At 48.8% G+C, this 22651-nt stretch overlaps 1 protein-coding gene across 1 annotated transcript in view; it reads right to left on the reverse strand.

Annotated features, from left to right (window-relative positions):
- Positions 1-6475: 6475 nt before the first annotated feature.
- The window catches only part of TGFB1 (transforming growth factor beta 1), a 29002-nt gene continuing 12826 nt past the window's right edge, over positions 6476-22651 (reverse strand). The window contains exons 2-7 of the mRNA XM_063139723.1: positions 19376-19530; positions 18191-18320; positions 14394-14471; positions 11726-11879; positions 9031-9187; positions 6476-7759 (exon numbers count right to left, since the gene is read on the reverse strand). Coding sequence (XP_062995793.1) covers positions 7601-7759; positions 9031-9187; positions 11726-11879; positions 14394-14471; positions 18191-18320; positions 19376-19530 — 833 coding nt within the window. The 3' untranslated portion in view covers positions 6476-7600. The remainder of the gene's footprint in view (positions 7760-9030; positions 9188-11725; positions 11880-14393; positions 14472-18190; positions 18321-19375; positions 19531-22651) is intronic.

A 22651-nucleotide genomic window follows, 5' to 3' on the forward strand; every position in this document is an offset into this window, starting at 1 on the left:
GGTGCTATATAAATAAATAAATAAATAAATAATAATAATAATAATAATAATAATAATCACTCCGCTAGGCTGCTGTTGCTCATCCTCTCCATCTTTCTCTCTCTGGATGTGCTGTACTGTGTTAGGCTGCCAGTGCAGAGCCAGTGAGAAGGTGTAACGGCGTCACTCTCTCATGCCTGCTGCCAGTTGATCTCTGACTTTTTCTCTGCCATCTTGAAAACATTTTCAAGATGGCAGAGAACATTTCATGCCTTGTAAAATAATGTGTTTTTTTCTGTTCAATGCCTGGATAGGGTTGGCACTTTCTGCCGCAGCGTCACAGTGCTTGCTCAAGTTGTGGCTGCAAGTTATTCTGACCCCTGGGAGTTGCTTATTTCCAAGGAAGTTTCCCATCTGTAGATTGGTATGCAAACCAAGCAGTGCGATGTGTATGCTTTCCCACTGTCGTTCGCTCACCCACTCATGTCTGCCAGGGTCAGGGATGTGTATCTCCCAACTTAGCATCTCGGCTGCAAAGGCAGGAGGCACAACACAGGGCTATTCTGAGCCCAGAAATAATTGTAGACGCTGTTTATTTTTGTTAGCTTGCAATGCTTCACAAAGCTGAGTGCCGAATTCACAATAGGTGAACGCCTGGATGGGGGCCTTGTTCTTTCTAGCTGCCAGATGTTATCCCACTTCTAAGAGCACTGCCTACCGGTCCCACAATCTGACTGTGAAACGCTCTTGCAGGGGGCAGAAAAGCTCAATTGTTTTTCTTTTCTTTAAAACCAACCAACCAACCAATTTTGCTTTAAAATGTTATTTGTCACTCCAAACCAGGCTGCAAAGCTAAGTCCAAGCTAAGCCAGCCTGTTGCATTTTGCAGGCCGGGTCACAAGAGAGGCCAGAGTGGCAAATAGGAATCATTCCTGGTTCGAACTAGCTTGGGGGATCATTGTCTCTTTGCACATTTCAATCAGACTGTGTTTTGGGGGGGAGGGGGGGATAAGTTGGCCACTTACGAATCGTCGAAAAAGAGGCAAACCAAAGAGGCCACTGATTTGTGTGTGCTCATTTGTACGCATAGATGCAAATTTAGAAATAATTATTTCCAATTAAAATAGGAATACTGTCTTTCTCGACTGTGCCCAGGGTGAGCTTATTTATTTATTTATTTATTTATTTATTGCATTTCTATACCGCCCAATAGCCGAAGCTCTCTGGGCGGTGAGCCCGCCTGTTCAATCTGCTGTCCAGGTGTGGATGAGCAACAATCCTCGAATATTAGAATAGTAGCGTTGGAAGGGGCCTCTAAGGCCATCAAGTCCAACCCCTTGCTCAATGCAGGAGTCCACCCTAATGCATCCTTGACAGATGGCTGTCCAGCTGCTTCTTGAATGCCTCCAGTGCGGGAGAGCCCACCACCTCCCTAGGTCATGGGTTCCATTGTCGTATTGTTCTAACAGTCAGGAAGTTTTTTCCTGATGTCCAGCCGGAATCCAGCTTTCTGTCACTTGAGCCCATTATTCTGTGTTCTGCATTCTGGGATGATCGAGAAGAGATCCTGGCCCTCCTCTGTGTGACCACCTTTCAAGGACTTGCAGAATCTTCTCTTCTCCAGGCTAAACATGCCTACCCAGTTCTTTCAGTCTCTCATTTATTTCTTTTTAAATTGGACAGTCCTCTGTAAAAAAGCACTCACGGCCACCCTATGGCTGGCAGGCAGGCAGGGGGGAAGCGGAGTCTTTCAGTAGCAGCTAGGGAACGCATATCTCTCCGTGCAGAATGCCAGCCCTATTTACTAGTATAAATATTCAAGAGCATCAACAGGTGGAGGGGAGCTAGGCTCTGCCCGAAGTTGCCCTCCTCTGGGTCCACGCTCCTGGCTGCCTCCCACCAAATGACCAGTGCTCCACTGATCAAGGGGTGATTACAGGGCAGCCACGCAAGCATCTGCTTTTAGCTCGGCTCCCTGCCTGCCTCCCTGTTTACCACGAACCTCCCCAGGAAGGGGGGGGGGGAAAGCTTCTAAATTCCCCAAGCTTCTTCCTGGCCAAGCTTCTGTTTACAGTTCAGATGCCGGAGCCGAAATCCGGCCCCTGGCAACGGAAGGAAACTCCCCGAGTGTGTTTACAAGTTGGGATATTGGCAGGATCCTCAGGAGCCAGGGCCCTTTCCAGCCAGGCAGGCGCATTGCGCATGAACGAGGGCAAAAGGTTTCCAGGGGTGATTGCACACCCGTCCCAGTTCTCCCAGAGCTGGGGAGGCACCCCCAGGAGGCCTGGGTTCCCTAGCGCCCTGCCCTTCTCCCAGCTCAAGTTTTCCCACCAGTACTTAACTGGTCAGCGCTCAACCGTGGAACAGATAGAGAGGTTGCCCCTGAGCATGTTCAGAGTGCACCGAATTCCAATGTGACTTAAACCGTACCGTTTAAACAGCGACCTCTACTCTTCCATAACTTTACTACAAGGTCTTTGTCTTTCTTGCTTTCCTTTCCTTTCCTCCCTCCTAAAGTTGTGTTGCCATTTTTAAAGGACTGCTCTTAAAGCCAGGATGGGGGAAATGGGTGGTTCTGCAGATGTTGTTAGACTGCAACCCCCATTATCCCTCACCATTGCGTGTGCTGGCGAAGGTCTGACTGGAGTTGCAGGCCAAAATGTGGAGGACCACACATTTTGCATCCTACGTTAGTGAGCTTTTGGTAACTCCTAGGAAATTCATCTTTAGTCTAGAGCAGGCATCCCTAGCCTGCTGTTTTCCAGATGTGTTGGGACTACAACTCCCATCATCCCACAGCTGGCTGAGGGCTGATGGGAATTGTAGGACAAGGGACACAGGAACCCTCTCCACCTTGCTGATCTTCTCAGCAGCCTCGGGAATTCACTTCTCGAAGATGCGGTGATGGTCACCAATTTGGAGGGCTTTAAAAGGAGGTTGGATAAATTCCTGGAGGAGAAGGCTAGCAATGGCTACTAGTCCTGATGGCTATGTGCTACTTCCAGGATCAGAGCCAATAAGCCTGTGTGCACCAGTTGCTGGGGAACATGGGTGGGAGGGTGCTGTTGCACCATGTCCTGCTTTGCTGGTCCCTGGTCGACAGCTGGTTGGCCACTGTGTGGACAGAGTGCTGGAGTAGGTGGACCCTTGGTCTGATCCATCAGGGCTCTCCTGATGTTCTTATGGGTTCCAGTTCCACCGGGCTGTCTGGAAGGGAACTCTCCGTCCATTTCTATCCGTCCATTTGGCACGAGGGAGCAGCCAATGAACTCTGCGTGCTCTGTCTGGGGAGCATCCTGTGCGGGGGCTGGCAGGGACCACAGAAGGCTTGGACAAGCGCCTCCAAGAAGGCAAACAGTGCGGAAGAGCCAGGTCTTGGGAGGCAGAGGAGATTTCCAGGGACTGGAACACCCCCAAATCCGTCTACTTTCTCCTATCTCTCCCCATCCATCCACACACGTTTTGTCTAATCTGTTAATCCTCCATCGTCCTTTCTACGTGTGCACCTATATTTCTGGCTGGCTGGCCGATTGCCCATCTCACACAGCGTTCCCCAAGAAGACGGCAGACAAAATCGGCTCGCTACTGCGACCTATCTTCCCCTGTGAGGCGCAGCTGCAGGGGAAATTGGGTGTACTGTAGAGGGCAATCCCAGTTCACAATCGGCATCAGCGAGGCCCAACCGCTCTGGATGGTGCTCATCCCTCGATGTGAACTGTGCGTGCCCTCACATATGCCCCAGAATCCTTTGCAAGCTGGCAGGCATTCCTCTGCAGAGAGGTTGACGAGGAAAGGATTTCCACCTATCTAAATTCTAGTTTTAACTCCCAGTGGTCCATCCACACACAAAAATAAAAACCTTCAAAGCACTGTGCATATATCAACTCAGTTAACCTTAACAACAACTCTGTAAGGTAGGTTGGCGCTCCCATGACCTCAAACGTAGCTTATAGCCGCTGCGCCCTATGCACCTTGCTGCCAGCATCTTTGCCACCCTCCCCACCCCGCGATTCCAACTTCCCCTTTTCCAAACTCAACCCTCTGTCAGCAATTTTCACAACCCAGCTAAATGCGGGCCGAGGCGCCCTGTTATTATCATCAGCTGCCGGCCCCTCTCCCCAGAGCCAGCGACATCCTAGCAGTGACCCAGAGTTCCCTTTTCGCATTGTCATGGGAACAAACAGGAAGCTTTCGTGAAGGTCGCCAAGGAGCAGCTCTGGCCAAGAACGTGACACTCCTAAATATTTACTCTGTGGCAGAAGGGGAATGCTGCAGCATCCATTGGGCCTGGAGCCACAGGGCCTGGAATAGAGTATGTGGGGAGGGAGCCAGCAAACCAGCTGGACCCTGTTGGTTGTTGGAATGGTAGGAAAAGACAACCGTCCCAGTTCAAGTCCTCCAGACAGGCAAGGCTCCGGGTACCCTTAAAATCCTAGCGGAGGATGGTGGCTCTGATGTCAGTGGGGCGATGAATCCGCTCCGGGTTTCAGTCAGAACCAGTCCGGACTGTAAAGGTATAGAACACCTTGGAGAGCTCCTTTAGAGTTCTGACTGCAACCCGGAGCGGATTCACGGTCCGCACCTTGGAGAGCTCCTTTAGAGTTCTGACTGCAACCCGGAGCGGATTCACGGTCCGCACCTTGGAGAGCTCCTTTAGAGTTCTGACTGCAACCCGGAGCGGATTCACGGTCCGCACCTTGGAGAGCTCCTTTAGCGTTCTAACTGAAACCCGGAGTGGATTTACAGTCCACACCTTGGATAGCTCCTTTAGAGTTCTGACTGAAACCTGGAGTGGATTCATGCTCCACACCTTGGAGAGCTCCTTTAGAGTCCTGACTGAAACCCGGAGTGGATTCATGGTCCACACCTTGGAGAGCTCCTTTAGAGTCCTGACTGAAACCCGGAGCGGATTCATGGTCCACACCTTGGAGAGCTGCTTTAGAGTCCTGACTGGTTCTGACTGAAACCCGGAGCGGATTCATGGTCCACACCTTGGATAGCTCCTTTAGAGTTCTGACTGAAACCTGGAGTAGATTTACAGTCCACACCTTGGAGAGCTCCTTTAGAGTTCTGACTGAAACCTGGAGTGGATTCATGCTCCACACCTTGGAGAGCTCCTTTAGGGTTCTGACTGAAACCTGGAGCGGATTCATGCTCCACACCTTGGAGAGCTCCTTTAGAGTCCTGACTGAAACCCGGAGTGGATTCACGGTCCACACCTTGGAGAGCTCCTTTAGAGTCCTGACTGAAACCCGGAGCGGATTCATGGTCCACACCTTGGAGAGCTGCTTTAGAGTCCTGACTGGTTCTGACTGAAACCCGGAGCGGATTCATGGTCCACACCTTGGATAGCTCCTTTAGAGTTCTGACTGAAACCTGGAGTGGATTCACGATCCACACCTTGGAGAGCTGCTTTAGAGTCCTGACTGAAACCTGGAGAGGATTCATGGCCCTGCTGTCATCAAAGCCACCAACCTCTACTGCCCTTACAGCCTACTGCTGAGACTTATTTATTTATTATTGTTTATTAAAACATTTGTATCCCGCCCTATTATCACTGGGATCTCAGGGCGACGTACAGATAAAATCAGAACAATATAAACATAAATAATTTACACAGCTAAAAATGTATTAAATCGTTAACAAATTAAAACCGGTAGATTTTTTTTTATTTTTTTTTTAAAAGCAATAAAAGAATTAAAAACAATTTAAACTATGTGTAACCATGGAGAATTTAGCCCTCAAAAGCGTTGATAAAAAGCCATGTTTTAACTTGGCGCTGAAATTAAGCCAGTGTCGGCACCTGTTGGGCCTCCACAAGCAGGGTGCCACCACAGAGAAGGCCCTCCCTCTCCCACGTCCCACCATAATGTATGTCTCACGTTGGTGGGATGCAGAGGAGGGCTCTTCCATCAGATCTCAAATCTCAGGCGGGCGGACTCCGTTGGGTTACCTCAGGTTCTGCGATTAGGGTAGGGGAGAAATAATTATCTCCTTCTGCTTTCTTTGATAACTCTGGAACTCAGGGGGGTGGAGGAGAGAGTGTCTAGAAAAAGAGTCTTGTCCTGGGCACCACCACAACATGGCTGTCCTGGGAGGTTGTGGTAACTTCCCCAAAAGACTCAGTACAACACACTAAACAGCCTTTTGAACCCACTGTTGTACAGCAATCCCAGCTGCAGTTAAGATAATGTGTGAATTCTTTTTTTTAAAAAAAAAAAAAGTCTGAAATGTCGGGCAAATACTGTTGTCAAACCGCTTTCAATGTGTTCCATCCTGCTTGGTGTCGATCCGGCCCTGGTCTAGATACATGGATCTCTAAGATTTTATCCCCAGCTCTGGGAAGGCAGGCAGCAGTCACAACAGAACAAATGTTTGCAAGCTATAGATCCAGGCGGGAAAACTCTTCTTTAATGTTACACTCAAAAATGACAGTGACATCCAATTCCCCCCCCACTCACCCGACCCTGAAAAGCCCCTCCCTCGCCATCCCCAGTGCTGGCATTTGACCTAGCATTGAACGAGTGCAAAAATCGCTCCCACGACCAGAAATCCAGTCTGCATTGCCCCTTCCGGCTCCTGCACCCTCACCTATCAACAGGAAAGCCAGCAGGTGGTGGATCTTCTGGCTGAGGAGGCGGGGCCAAATGGCCAGAAGGCGGAGCCAGGTATAGTGGGCGGAGTCACTTGCCCCACAGGAACCTTACCCTGCGTTTCGCTCGTTCTCTGCCTCGTCCTGCACGGGGGCAAGAGACGCCTTCACGTAGAACGGACGGTAGCTATGACTTGAGCTGTCTTCCACAAAGGGGCCGGAGGACAGAGTTCGAGCACAGGCCACACGGAGGGCCAGACAGTCCCTGAGCTCTGTGAGGTTGGTTGGTGGGAAGTAGGAACGTCTTCCCTTCCGCCATCTTCTTTGCGGGGCAAAGGCCTGGGAAATCCCTTCAGGTGACCGCGGCATCGTCCGGCGATCCCGGCACCTGCAGGAAGCTTGGGCCCTTTCGTACCATCCCGAGGGCCAATCGGAATCTCAGCTGGGCATTCTTCCAAAAACACGGCACCCGGTGCCTTTCAAATCCCTTTTATGTGTCTTGACCCCAACCAGACTTTCCCTCCGTCTTGCAAAGAGCTTCTTGGAGGGGACGCCTGTCACTGGCTTCCGCCCGTGTTCAAAATCCAAGTCCCAGATTCTTCTTCTTATTCTTCTTCCAATGCATATTTTATTGCAGGAGGGGTAGAGGTGGGTGGGTAGGACACCTTTCTGTTTCGTTTTGTTTAAGAAATGACTAATATTATTCTTACAATAATTATAATTCTCTCGACATTTGAAGCAAAATAATTAAAAAGAATTCAAGATTTTCCACGTAACCCCAAAACATAAATTTACAAATAAAATAAAATATTATTATTAATAATAATAAATCTCACTGAATTAGGTTTCTTTTTAAAGCCCCCCCTTTTTTTTAAAGGCATGAGGTTTTACGAAGGTGGACAGGGCAGTCTGTCTGTCTGTCTGTCTGTCTCTTCTTCTCAGCTCCAGTCCCGGACTCTTCTCCCACCCGGCTTTTTCAAAATTCCAACCCGCCCAGAATCAATGTTCCAAGTCCGTGAGTCCTTTCCCTCAGCTACATCGACATGATTTGACAATCATGTTGGAGAGATTTTCCACCTTGTATTGACGGCCGACGTAGTACATGATTCCTAAGGGCGCAAGCTCCTTTGGGACGCAGCAGGGCGTGGCTGAGGCAGATGGGTTGTGTAGGTTGTAAAGAGATAGGACCTATCAAAATTAAAAAAGAATGATCAAGTTAGAGGCCTCATATTCTGGACTCTCATCTTAAGGCAGATCTGATGCATAACGCATCAAGGTGTGAGGTAGCCCATCAGCCATGAATGATGGCCCATCAAGGGCTTGTTAAACCCTGAGTTGCTGGCCAGCTTGAACTGCCAATGATGTGTGAGGGGTTTATCAAGCAACCGGGCAGCCATAAGACACGGCTGCTGCTGGTGGACTACTTTTACATTGGTGAGTTGTAAGTTGAGCAGGCTTTCTTTTCCTTCCTGCTTTTCTGCTGCATAACCTCTAGGTGTCACTGTGGCACCTAGCACAAATGCTCAAGAGGAAATTACGCTTTCTTTCAGTTTCACATTTAAATGCTGCATTTCCCCTGCTCTAAAAAATAGCAACAACAACACCTCACCCAAAGTGCTGGTTAGACACAAAAGCAAAACATTGTCTAAAGAACCTCACTCTCACTCAGGAAAAAACAACCCCAGTTCTTTCACAGGGACAGTCTTGTCAACCTCACATCTTAATCCAAGGACAGCTCGACAGATGGTGGTTCAAATTCATCAGGTTTTGCTACTAAATACTCCAGATCTTGAAGTCGAGGTGCTGCTCTGCACAGTGCTCTTCTTAGTCAAATTCAGGCTTTCAGGCACAGTTGTTCACAGAATATGTAGCAAAGGCAGCATTCCTGAACACCCAGCTCCTGGCTGAGAGAGTGAGGCTAGTGAGTGAGAGTGAGGTTCACGACATTGTCTAAAGAACCTGTAAACAAGCGTGAGTAGGGAATGTTGAGCACACAATAAATGCCCAGCTAGTTAATAGTGGGATGAAGAGGAGGAGCAGGAACAGCACCCACAGTGCCCCATCTTTCTCAACTCTTCCACCCCAAGAGAAGACTAGCGCTGAAGGTGAGAAAATCTCCTCCTGCTGACCCTTGTAAGACCAGAATTCACTGCCCTGTGCGGAGGAAGGAGGAGGAGGCTCTCTCACACATTCAGCTCAGGTCCCACCCCCCACCCCCCACTCACCCCCATCCCCACAGGTGGGTTCTGGTGCACATGAAGGGTGGCTGGGAAATTGTAAGGAAGAGCCAAGAGGGCTCATCCGTTTATCCTACACGTCACCTGTGGCATTCCGACTTTTCATTCAATGCCAGGAAATGGGAGATCAGGTTTATATCAGCTTTCAAATTGGGAGGCTGGGACCAGTGGTGGTGGTGGTGGGGGTAGGAGTAGAGAACGTTTCCGGGCTTTCACCCTCACCTTGGTGTACTGAGTGTCTAAACTCCAGAGGTAGGGACAGGCCCCCATGCAGAAGTTGGCGTAGTAGCCCTGGGGTTGGTGGATCCACTTCCATTTCAGGTCTTTACGGAAGTCGATGTAAAGGCGCTGCACGCAACAGTTCTTCTCCTCTGGCGACCTGGAGGAGAAGAACCCAGAAAGGAGTTAGAGAACAAACTCAGGAGTCCTGACCACCTTTCCATTTTTTCTGATCTAGACCCTAAAAGTCTGCTTGGCAGAAAATCCAGTGTCAGCCAACTCGGTCTGTTTTTCGAATGAGTCTCCAGGTCACACACCAATTTGGTGGCAGTTCATGGGACACGTTCCCCATATTCCTAACTTACAGGGACAACCGTCCTCCCAATCTTCTTCTCAGAATGACAAAGTGTCCCGGCTTCCGGATGCCAGTCCCACCCACTTTGCTTTAGTGCCTACGTCCTTCTAACCCTTCTCAAATAGCAGCTCTTCACCCTTCACTCCTTCATAAGGAGAGCCATGCTGGGTATTCTGTCTACACAGCCTGCTCCCCATGGGAAACCGCCCAGCAGAACACGAGTGCAACAGCACCTCACGCTCAGGTTCCCCAGCAACTGGCATACAAAGGCATGTGAGTCGGGAGAACCACCGTCACAGAAATGTATTGATTTATTCACTTAGAATATTTATATACCACTCCCCATTGAAAAATTTCGGAGCGGTGTTTGTTTGTTTATTTATTTATTTATTACATTTTTATACCGCCCAATAGCCGGAGCTCTCTGGGTGGTTCACAAAAATTAAAACCATAATAAAACAAGATAAAACGGAAAAAAAAAAACCAAACCAGAATAAAACACTTAAAACAAATTTTAAAAGAAGCAAATACAGAGACTCAGGGCTGCATATTAAGGAAAGGCTTCCTGGAATAAAGATGTTTTCAGGAGGCGCCGAAAGGAGTACAAGGTTGGAGCCTGCCTGACCTCCAGAGGCAGGGAGTTCCACAGGAGGGGGGGGGAGCCACACTGAAGGCTCTTACCCTGGTGGAATCCAATCGGAGGATGGATCTAGGTGGAACCACCAGGAGCAGGCCCTGGGATGACCTCAGTGACCAGGCAGGTTGGTAAGGGAGAAGGCGCTCTCTCAGGTATCCCGGTCCCAGGTTGTTTAGGGCTTTGTACACAAGTACAAGAACCTTCAACCTGGCCCGGTAGCGAATAGGCAGCCAGTGCAGTTCCCTCAGCAGAGGAGTTCCATGCTGGAAAGGGGCAGCTCCAGACAACAGCCGAGCTGCAGCATTCTGCACTAGCTCCAGCTTCCAGAGCAGCTTCAAGGGCAGCCCCACATAGAGCGCGTTGCAGTAATCCATTCTTGAAATGAAACCAATGGGACTGACGCATTTAACTGTGCGCTTCTGGGCATAACTTTACATCGGCTTTCGATCACTTTCACACACCTGGGGGTTGTCTATACGTGGGGAAAGCCCCACGGTGGCTTTGGATCAGCGCCGCGTCGGTCACACGATGCAAGCGCAGCTTCGCAGCCACTGGGCGGCTTCCCTGCAATGCTGCGTTTTGAAAACGTCGGGGATTCACCCCCACTTTTTCAAACGTAACGACGTCGACATTCTGCCGGGTGACGTCGCTCCGGGCTAATCTGGGGTCAACCCCAGGGGCGGAGCCTGGTGGAAGGCGACCAGCGGTTGGTCGCCTTCCACCGGGGAAAAGGAGCGGGGCGGTTCCGGTGCCCAGATGGCCGCTCAGAAACCCCACACTCCATGCTTGGCGTTAGGATTACCCAGGTTTGCCCCAAGAATCCTGTGAACAGTCGTTTGGCAAGGCGCTGAGGATTCCTCCACTTTGCACTTTCACTGTCTGCGTTGCCAACTTAGTGGGGCAGTGTGGAGGGTCCAGGGGCTGAAGTATTTTACTGCTGCTTTTTGAGATCATGGCTACAAAATGGACCGTTAATGAACAGATCTGTCCCTGTGGCACTGGGCCAATCGAATCTGTCGAACATGTTTTGCATTGTAACATGTATGAGGAATGCAGAAAGAAGCTAGTCTTTCCGTTATTAACAGCCTTCTCTGGATGTAACCCCACAACTTTGGTATTAACCTGTTTAAGGGATGTGTCCTCCCATATTACTGAAAGGGTCTCTAAGTTTCTTAGGACCTCAGTGCAGATTAGAAAAATAACGTTGCCATCCTCCTGAGAGAAGGAACTTCACAAAGGATCTTCTCGATCCTCCCAGAATGCAGGACACAGAATAACGGGCTCCAGTTAAAGGAAGCCAGATTCCAGCTGGACATCAGGAAAAACCTTCCTGGCTGTTAGAGCAGTACGACAATGGAATCAGTTACCTAGGGAGGTTGTGGGCTCTCCCACACTAGAAGCCTTCAAGAGGCAGCTGGACAACCCTCTGTCGGGGATGCTTTAGGGTGGATTCCTGCATTGAGCAGGGGGTTGGACTCGATGGCCTTGTAGGCCCCTTCCAACTCTGCTATTCTATGATTCTATGAAAGCTGTATTTAGTTTTTATGTCACTTTTTATTTATCCTTTGCATGTTTTACATTGATTTTTGCTGGTCTGCGACCATAATAAATAATAATAATTGGAGGGGGAAAGGAAAAATAGAACCTCTCTAATTAACTCCACGCACACCATAGTCTTGGCTCCCTCCTGGTTGCGAACTACTTACTGGCCACAGTAGTTCACGTCCTGGATGGATCGCTTATGCCGGTGACTTTGCAGGAGCTCTGCGCGCTCAGGGGGCATGGCCATCACCAGCAAGTAAGGCGACTGCATTGTTGCCAAGCTGATCTGCTGCTGGTCGCCTCTCTTGGCTTTAGTCCCTGGAAAGAAACGAGCACGGGTAACAACACTTGCAGACGATCCATTTTACGTAAAGACAATGTGGGCGCTACTGCTCATAAAACCTAAATCATATCAGTGTACGAATTTAAAATACAACCGTAAAACAATATTTCCTTTACGGTGTCACCAGATGAGCGTTTTATCGCACGCTCGTTACTGTCCGGTCACGTTTTTCCGCGCGTCCTTTTGACGGCGCCGTCCGCCTCCCGCACATCTCCCACCCCTTCTGGGTTTTTTTCCGTGACAAAATAGACCCTGGTAAATCCGACTTTTTTTTAAAAAAAAGTGAATCTTGCCGCCATTTCCTGCTGTGTGCAGGAAAAGCAGCTCAATAAAAATGCCCACTGAATGGGCCACGTGGTCGTTGCTGCTTCCTCTATCTGTCCCCATGTAAATTTATTTATTTATTACACTTATATACCGCCCTCATAGCCAGAGCTCTCTGGGTGGTTTACAGAAAGAGATCGTTGCTATTATGGGACAGCAGCAGGAGGCCATAGCAATAGTGAACCGCCCAGAGAGCTCCGTCTATTGGGCGGTATAGAAATGTAATAAATTAATTAAATAAATAAATAAATAGTAGGGATATGTGATTCCTGCCACCACCACCATCTGATGAGGCTCTCACTGTTGGCTCCTGAGGCTCTGTGCCAGTCAATGGAACTTAGCTGGGCAGAGAAATGCCCTCCAGTAGCACTGGGGGTTGGGATGCTTGTTTAGATGGAGCCAAAAATATCCAGGGCACATCTGCCTGGCTGCAAAGGCACCACCCCTGAAGCACCCCTGAAATTACATTGCTGCAACGAAAGCCTTTAAGAGTGCTCTTTGGGGGTCTAATGACATAAACGTGTATTGGCATTCTATCCCTTTCCCACACCTGGTTTGCCCCAGGATTCCTGTGAACAGGAGTTTGGTGAGGTGCTGAGAACTCTCTCTCTAGTGTCCTCTGTTGCACAAAGACAAGAGGATGTAGGAATTGATCGCGGTGTGCATCGGACCATTGGGTCAGCGGGTTTGTCCATATTGCCCTGCCAAGCGGCGCAGGCCACGTGTCCCTGCAACTGGCTGGAAATCCAGGGCAGAAAGAGGGGAAGGAGAAGAGAAGGAGACCTGTGAGCTGCCCCCTTCGCAAATGAATCAATGCGTAGATGATTCTTGCAAACGCAAATCGAGCCACACAGTGAGAAGACAAAAAAAACTCCACACACACACCCAAACCCCATACCCATAGCTTAGTAAAGCAACTTGCGAGTAATCCAGGCTTCTCCAACCTGCCGTGTTGGATTTCAATTCCCAGCGCACACCGCCCAGCCAGCATAGGAGTTGTAGTACAACACATCTGGAGAGCCGCAATTTGGAGAAGACTGCTGTGACTTGTAGCTTGGCCGGCTTCCCAGAGCTGTTTGCTTCGCCAGCATCAAGCCGTAGGACATGGTTTGTTGCCCACTCTGATCGGAAGCGCGCAGGACGCTAGGCGTGTGTGCGTGCGTGGAGGAGTCTGACGGCGCTGCCTTGCGGCAGAGGGGTCAGGTGAGTTGACTTCTACATTCCTCCCAACTCCATGATCTGTGATTTGGCCTCCTTCACAACTCCGCCCCGCAGAGCATGACGCCTGCCTAGCCAACAGGTCGGGGCAACCAAAATATTAGTATTACTTATTTATTGCTTTTATATCCCGCCTTTTTTCCTCCAAGGAACCCAAGGTGGCATACGCAATCCTCAATCCTCCTCCTCTCCACTTTATCCTCATAACAACAACCCTGTAAGGTAGGTTGGGCTGAGAGTCTGTGACTGGGCCAAAGTCACCCAGTGGGTTTCTATGGCCGAATGGGGACTAGAACCCGGATCTCCCGACTCCCAGCCCAACAGTTTAGCACTACTCCACACTACACCATGCTGACTTAGGGCCGTCATTCACAAGCTGTGTATGTGTGAAAAGTGTCCATTTTAATTCAGGGGGGAAATTAAAAAAAAAAAAATGCAGGCAAAGCTACATTCTGAAAGCAACATTTTCTGGAGTTCTTAAATGGGGTGTGCCAGCTACCGGAAATACCACAAAATCAGCCTGTCCGTGGGCCCTATCCTGAAGGCCTGCTCTCTCAACACAAGGGCCTATTTTTAGTTGACGAAACTCAGCATGTGTGCCAGGCTGCGTGTGCGTGTGCGTACGCAGAAGCGTGTGCCCTTGTGCTTCACGCTGCCCCCTAGAGGAGATTCCCACCATGCTGGATCACGTGGTAGACGGCAGGATAGAGTCGCTAGAACTGGCCCGACACCTGCGCCCCATTTCACCCTGGGCAGAAGGAATGTCAAGCATGGGTGTTGGGATGAGGAAGTGCCCTGGGCCCGATTCCCAGAAAGAGACAAGTCTCGTCCTGAAGGCGGAATCTGCCAGGACTCTGCTCGCCAGCTGTAGACACCCAGCTCTTGCAGGCAAGAGACGAAAGGAAAGAGGGGTGTCCCAACCCGCACCGCCGTTCCCTAGCCTTTACCTTCTATCTCCACTTTCAGTTGCTCAGGGCTGCTCTCACAGGAACAATGGGCGCTCAGGCGGAATCTTCCCAGGGGCTCTGAAATGCACCAAGATGGATTTCGTGTCATGTTTGTAGCTTTCAGCAGGGGCGAGTGAAGGATTCGAACCCACAACCCTGGAGGAACACACCTCGTGGAAACACCCCTCCCCACTGTCGAGGCTGAAGAAAGAAGTGACTGGGTCCATATATCATCCTCATCCTCATCCTCATCCTCATCATCACCACCTCTTTTCTCACTCATGGTCTTTTTTCTAGATGAACAGGACCGGCTTTGCCAAGTCATGCTGTCTTTTACTGATTCAGAAATTTCCTGGCTACTGAACATGTTTTAAGTATGGTTGCTTTCTGGGTGTTGGTGTGGATGTATTTTGGTAGGCCAAGTTTCTGAAGGTTTCCTGTTAAAAAAATGTGCTGTGATGCTGGTGATTGATATGATATTGATATTATTATTATTATTATTATTATTATTATTATTATTATTATTATTACTACTACTACTACTACTACTACTACTACTACTACTACACAGCCCAACTGGCAAATGGCCTCAGGGCAGTTTACAATAATAAAACCACAAAACAACAACATAATCATATATAAATAAATAAATAAAAACAATAATGCAACAGTACAAGGATCAAAATTATACTTAAACATTAAACATATTAAACAAGATTGAAACCATTGAAAACAAATGTAGCTTTCTCCTCCACAGCCCAGCTCCAAATTCAGAGCAGGCTGGGATTTCTCCTCCCCTTTTCTTAAATCGATCATCGAATCATAGAATAGCAGAGTTGGAAGGGGCCTACAAGGCCATCGAGTCCAACCCCCTGCTCAATGCAGGAATCCACCCTAAAGCATCCCTGGAAGATGGTTGTCCAGCTGCCTCTTGAAGGCCTCTAGTGTGGGAGAGCCCACAACCTCCCTAGGTAACTGATTCCATTGTTGTACTGCTCTAACAGTCAGGAAGTTTTTCCTGATGTCCAGTCGGAATCTGGCTTCCTTTAACTTGAGCCCGTTATTCCGTGTCCTGCACTCTGGGAGGATCGAGAAGAGATCCTGGCCCTCCTCTGTGTGACAACCTTTTAAGTATTTGAAGAGTGCTATCATGTCTCCCCTCAATCTTCTCTTCTCCAGGCTAAACATGCCCAGTTCTCTCAGTCTCTCTTCATAGGGCTTTGTTTCCAGGCCCCTGATCATCCTGGTTGCCCTCCTCTGAACACGCTCCAGCTTGTCTGCGTCCTTCTTGAATTGTGGAGCCCAGAACTGGACGCAATACTCTAGATGAGGCCTAACCAGGGCCGAATAGAGAGGAACCAGTACCTCACGTGATTTGGAAGCTATACTTCTATTAATGCAGCCCAAAATAGCATTGGCCTTTCTTGCAGCCATATCGCACTGTTGGCTCATATTCAGCTGGCAATCTACAACAGGTGGAGGATAAACATGCACGTGGAGCTAAAACCAGTGGGGCCATGCATCCGCTCTGGGTTTCAGCGTTGTGGTTGATTTACTGGCACTTCAGTAAATCCTCCTTATCCCACCAACGCAACACATGCGCTATGGTGGGACATGGGACAGGGCTTCCTCTGTGGTGGCACCCCGACTGTGGAATGCCCTCCCCTTGGAGGCCTGACTGGCGCCAACTCTGGCTCTATTCCGGCGCCACGTGAAAACATGGCTTTTTAACAAAGCCTTTGATGGTTCAATTCACCAGGTTTGCACATTGTTTAAACTGTTTTGTTTTTACTGCTTTTAGGTTATATACTGGTTTTAACTTGATTCATGGTTTAATTTGTGTATATTTATTGTTTTATATTGTATGATTTCATCTGTACGCCGCCCTGAGGTCCTAGTGATTTAGGGCGGGATACAAATGTTTGAAATGAATAAATAAATGCCATTTGCGGAGCGGAGAGGAAAGTGGGCCATGAGTGACACACTTTGAGTGTTCTTTTCGTAGGGCACCCATCTCTACCCGAAAGCACTGGGTCCTTATTTCTTAACCCATCTGCTCCCCGCTCTTGCTACCAAATGCCCATCGCCCCCTGTTCTACCCACAAGGGCAAAAGGGCTTCAGGTCCCAGAGGTGAAGGGGCCGCCAGGGCAGACCTGAGACCTAGCCGCTCCCATTTTAGAAATTAAGTGCTCGCTACATGATCCCGGCCTGTTTCATTTCCCTCTGCTTCCCTCCCCTTTCACTGGCAACCTCTATAAAGAGAGCAGCCTAGGAGTGGTGCAGGCTGAGCCTGCCTGACGCACAGATGCGTTTGATCCGGCACCTTCCGAAATCCTGTGGCGGTGTGCCCGGGGCGTGGCGTGCCGACTCAGCAGATTGCACCATTGTTTTTTTTCCCACCGCCCTCCGCTGCCCCTCCTCTTCCCGCCTTCGCCTCGGGCGCAAAAGCAAAACAGGGAGAAGTCACCCTACATTTCTGGCCCCTGAAGGAACAAGTGCCTGTGCGCACCTTGGAACGAATCTGCAGCGTACAGAGCGATCGCTCGACACAGCCGGATGTACACTTTTAGGGCCGTTGTTCGACACAGCCGGATCTACACCTCTGCGGCACTTCAGAGCCATGGTTTGACATAGCCAGACGAGACCTCCTCTGGCACTTAGAGCCGTCATTCAGCACAGCTGAATATACACCTCTGCGACACGTAGAGCCAATGTTTGCACAACCGGACTACACCTCTACGGCATTTAGAGCCATCGTTCGACATAGCAAAATAGACAACTGGGCCAAAATGAAACACGCTGGTAAAGTGGGCTGTACCGCTTCAAATTGGCCTGGAAGTTGGGGTGTGTGTGTCGTTTTTAATGCTGTCCAACTTTAAGATCTCACTGTAAGGCTTAAGTCATTTGAGACCCTCGCTGCATTTTTTAAAACAAAACTTTCTGCAAAGAGAAAGCCTGTACTTTAGGAGGGGGCATGACGCTTCTAGCCCAGTTTTCTTGCTGCTATGCTAGTCCTTCAGACGGTAAAAGTGTGTGTGTGTGTGTGTGTGTGTGTGTATGTGTGTGTATGGGGAATGCATGTCATGTTTTGGCATGCTTCCCCACATAAAACATTCCTACCCAAAATAAACAAACACACCAGAGAGCGGCATGTGCTAAATCTTTCCCCCAGATCTGCTCCTCGTCTGCCTGCCGTTTTAACATGCGAGAAACCGACCACAATGCAGTCCTTCACGTGTCGTTTTGGGGGCACTTTCTGTCAAATCCAGTGGTAAAGCTTGCCCTAGACCAGCCTTCCTCAACCTGGGGCGCTCCAGATGCGTTGGACTGCATCTCCCAGAATGCCCCAGCCAGCTCGCTGGGGCATTCTGGGAGATGCAGTCCAACGCATCTGGAGCGCCCCAGGTTGAGGATGGCTGCCCTAGATGATACCACTTTAGGCTACAGGGCCAGATCTACACGTCGTTGTGAAGGCACCTTTTTTAAAGACGTACCTAAAAGAAGCGCCTCTTTCTTTACTGTGTTTACTGTGAGCTAGGCGGACAAGTTCAGCTCCTGCCTCTTGCTCTCCCCTGCGGTGTCATCTCCCCGGGACTCTCTTCGGTGTGTGCTTGCACACGCAAATGCAAATACAAACACACCGAGGGAGAATAGTGTTTTGCAGGAGAAGCCGCCGCCGCTGGGACGCGCCAGAAGAGCCGCCAGGTGGGAGGGGGGATTCAGCCTTTCTCTCTAGCAGGCCTGGGCTATGGGGGCTTCTCCCCTCGCTCACGGGTTCAGCCTCTCCCTCGCTTACCTTTACTAGCAAGCCACACTCGGAGGTCAGCGGTGACGTCGAATGAAAGCCATTCCTTCTCGCCCTTCAACTTAACCATGCGCCCGTCCAGGTAGTACCAGGTGGTGGTGTTGATGGAGTGTCGCTGTTGCTGAAGAGATGGAGACCAACGGAAGGCATAAGGACAAGGAGGCTGAGCCCTTCCAAATTTTATTAGGGGAAAGCACACGCAAAACAAATGTGCACCTTTGTGTGTGGGGGGAATTGTACAAAATAGTGTCATATTAAGGGAAACTCCTTTTTAAAAGCTACTGATTGGGTAAAATTCTGTACAGAAATGCATATAAAAACATCTTTATTCCAAGAAGCCTTTCCTTAATATGCAGCCTTGAATCTCTGTTTTTGCTTCTTTTAAATTTTGTTTTAACTGTTTTATTCTGTTTTTATTTTCATTTTATCTTGTACACCGCTCCGAATTCTTTCAATGGGGAGCGGTATATAGATATTCTAAATAAATCATAAATAAATAAATGATATATTCAGAAAAATGGGTATACAGATTTTCAGTTGCCAGCTGATGCAGACATGGGATAGAACAAATTTAAGAGTGGGAAAATGAGAAGCTAAAAGAAACTGAAATCAACAGGCTGTTCCATCTCGGCTTCAGACTAATGCAGGCAAACGTTTTTGTAAATGAATATAATTTCCATAAAGGTGCCTTCATTTTGCACAATTTAGACCATGCACAGCATTGGATATAAAATTGGAATCAGAGCCCCTGATTCCAAAACCAGATTACTGTTTTTTCATTCCTTCTCCTCAGATGTTGAATGAAAACACCGATGTAACAGACTCTCTTCTGGGGCTGAATTTGAACCAAGGCTCATTAGAAATAATCTGCAGCTCTTGGCTTCCATCTCAGAGACCAATCCTGGATTATTATTATTTTTTAAAAGGATGCCTTTGAGCCTAGGATGCTTTCTCACTCTTGCCAATTAATAATCATAAACATTTCCAACCTGTGTGGGATTAGACAGAAAGGTTTCCAGTAACTCCTAGGCCTGCTTGAACCCTGGAAGCATTTATTTGAGGAATTCAGTACCGTGGTAGCCCCTCTCCAACCTGTCCTTTCCACACCACGCTGGACCACCCCCACCCCAGTCCACCTGCCCCCGCCTCCACTGCCGGAGGGCCCTCCCACCACACCTGGTAAAGCTCCAGCCGCTGATCTGGACCAGAGGCGCGCATTCTCAGCTCAGCGCGGTACAGCAAGTTGGGATCGTGGAGAGCAGTCCGGATCTGCGATATGTTGAAGCCAAAGTAGACACTGTAGTCACTCCTCTTGTAATCCCTGTAGCTTTCTGTACAGAGAGATAGAAAACAGGGAGGAAACTTAGTTGCTTGTTTTTCTTTGCGACGGTTCCATTTTACACATTTACTTGCCTTTCCAGGGCCAGATCTACACCGAACAGGATATGACACTTTGAAAACAGTTTGAAACCTGTATATGGAATCCATTCTTGCCCTACAACAGTTGTCACTACTGTTATAAACTGTTTTAAAGCAGTAGTGTAGATCCTGCCCAGGACGTCTTGAGAAAATGTTTGTTAAACGATTTTGGGTTTTAGTTGTAAATTTTAATTGCCGAAAGACAACTCATAAATTTTGTGTGTGTGTGTGTATGTGCATGTGTGTGCGTGCTTTCTAAGACCACCTGACAGGACCTCCATGCCTCTGCAAGGTGATTTAAGTCCTTTGTATGAGTTCATCTGAAAATCACTTAACGTCAGAAATTTACAATATGAGCAGCAAATAAAACGCCAGGCAGGGCCGGTGCTACCATAGAGGCCACTCAGGCGGCCGCCTAGAGCGCCAAGCTAAGAGGGGCGCCGGGCACAGCACTCACGTGCGTTGCCTGTGAGCTGCCCAGGCCCGAGGATTCAGCTGGGCCTGGGTGGGCGAGATGGCGCCCGCCCAGCTGAAGCAAAGCCAGGAATGCCGGGGTGGGTGGGTGGGGGCGGCTCTACGTTCAGACTTCCGGAATGCGCCCGGGAGAGAGAGAGAGAGAGAGAGAGAGAGAGAGAGAGAGAGAGAGAGAGAGAGAGAGAGAGAGAGAGAGAATGTATGGGTGAATGGGGTGCGTTGGGTCTTTGAGTGAATGCATGTGTTCACGCGTGTGTTTGTTTGGAGTGAGTGATGCTGAGTGTGTGTGTGTGAGTTGGGGGGGATGATTTGGAGGTGATATTCCTATTAAATAATGCATTTTAGACCCATAGACGTTCCTTTCCAATTTGTTTGCTATAATTGGCGTGACGTATTTCTTGCACTTTAAAATAAATTTAGCAGTTTCAAGTTTTGTGCTTCTTATTTTTTCCAGGAAACATATGTTCTTAAAAGTCAAAGTTGGCATTTTGGGGGGAGGGGTTGGAAGTAGCTCACCTTGCCTAGGGCGCAAAATAGTCTGGCACCGGCCCTGACGCCAGGCTACTGGTGAGCTTTAAAGGACCATTAGGCTGCTAGGTTCTGCAATCCTAAACACATCAGGGAGTAAGCCCCACTGAAGACCACAGGGCCTACTTCTGTGTAAACACTGCACTGCAAGTTCAAGGAATCCAGTGGGGCTTAGGTTTAAAAGAAAAGTGGGTGGTGGGTTTTTTTTGGGTATTGTGTTTTAGGACAGTGGTGAGCAGATTTCAGGCTTGGAAGGTCTACTTTGCTTTTTTTACTTGTGTCCCAAGATCCATCCACTGGAGCCTGGTGCAAAAGAAACACACTTAGAATTAAACAATTCTGCACCCAATAATTTGTTTTGTGTACCAAAATTGCACAGACCTCAGGATCCTTCCGCACACAAAAATACTTCGGCTTTCCTGATTTCAGCGGAATAATTTAAAGCGATGGGGGTGAGGGAAATCGTTTTGTTGCTGCTAATGTTAAATAGGAGCCAGAAATCTTTGGCGATCTACCACAAATCATCCAGAGATCTGCTGGTAGATCAAGATCTACCTCCTGTATAACCCAGTTTAATGTTGCTTCGGCGTTTTGTTTTGTTTTGAAACCGATTTCGACATTTGTTCTTGAGTAAAGCTACATTTGAATGCTCCCACACCAAACAAAAAACTTTCCTGAAAGTAAAAAAAAAGAAGAAGAAAAAGTTAAGTACAGAGCCTTCTGTACTGTTTTCCACTTGAAGGATTTTTTTTTTCAATGAAGGGGAGCAATTAAATATGAACCCACCCACCCACCCCGCACACAACCTGCCAATCTGATGTTGTACGCCCGTCATTTTTTTTCTGACCTCACGTGCAAAAAAATGGTAACAGACGTCACCATTACCCTACAACAACAAAAAGCGATAACGCCGTGGCTATTTAATTTGAAAAACAAATATGAGGAGGGCATGATTATGGTGTATAGATTTATGGTATGGAAAAAATGGATAAAGATCCCTGCTTTCTCCCTCTCCCGTGATACCAGGATCCAGCACAGTCATCCGATGGAGCTGAATCAAGGGAGGGTTCAGGAGAGATTAAAGGAAGTTGTTCTTCACAACTTGCATAGTTAAAACTAGGGAATTTACTTCCCCGGGATGTAGAGATGGCCAACCTGGATAGCGTTCAAAGGAAATTAGACAAATTCATAGAGGATAAGGTGATTAATGGCTAACTAGTCATGATGGCTACATGCCATCGGCGGGATCAGAGGCTGTATTGTCTGAATACTAGTTACTGGGGAACATGGGTAATCGGGTGCTCTTGCACTCATGTGTCCTGCTTGCAGGTTCCCCACAGACAGCTGCTTGGCCACTGTGAGAACAGAATGATGGGCTATGGAGGCCTTTGACCTGACCTAGCCAGGCTCTGCGACTTCACTGCCAACTCTTCTGTTGCGGGGATGGATCCTTCTCTTGGTAGTTTGGGGCTTATTGGCATGGACTGGCGATGCCTCTTCCCCACTTCAGGATGCCACATTAGCACCTCCTGTCCCAAGGGTGTTGCTAAGCACCTAGGACTTATGGGGCCCAGTCTTTCCATGGGCATCGGTGTCCGTCTAAGGCAGTGGTTCCCAAACTTTTTCAGGTAACCCCCCCCCTTGGTTCCACAAACTCATGCCCAGTGCCCCCTGCGCACAGCCCCTTTAAATAGGACGCACCCACTGCAGACTTGCCAAGGAAGGGAGGGAAAAGAGAGCAAATGCCTCTGTTTTGCAGCCGGCATGGCGGGGCACACCAAGCAGGGTATGTCTCTTCGTTAGCTTTTTGGTGCTTTTGAAACATTTCAATTCACCGTTAAAAGGACTCTTCTTAAATGGTATTAATACACGTGTGGATTCTTCCCCTATATGGCCTGAGACCAAACTACCTTCTCCCATAAAAATGTCCCTGGGTCTTAAGACCTACTGGAGAGGCGCTTCTCGGAAAAGACCACCTCAAGCGCCCCCCTGCCACCCCACTGCCTCTTAACGCCCCCCTATGCAATCCCA

The sequence above is a fragment of the Elgaria multicarinata genome, chromosome 13 (genome assembly GCF_023053635.1).
Source record: "Elgaria multicarinata webbii isolate HBS135686 ecotype San Diego chromosome 13, rElgMul1.1.pri, whole genome shotgun sequence".
NCBI lineage: Eukaryota > Metazoa > Chordata > Lepidosauria > Squamata > Anguidae > Elgaria > Elgaria multicarinata.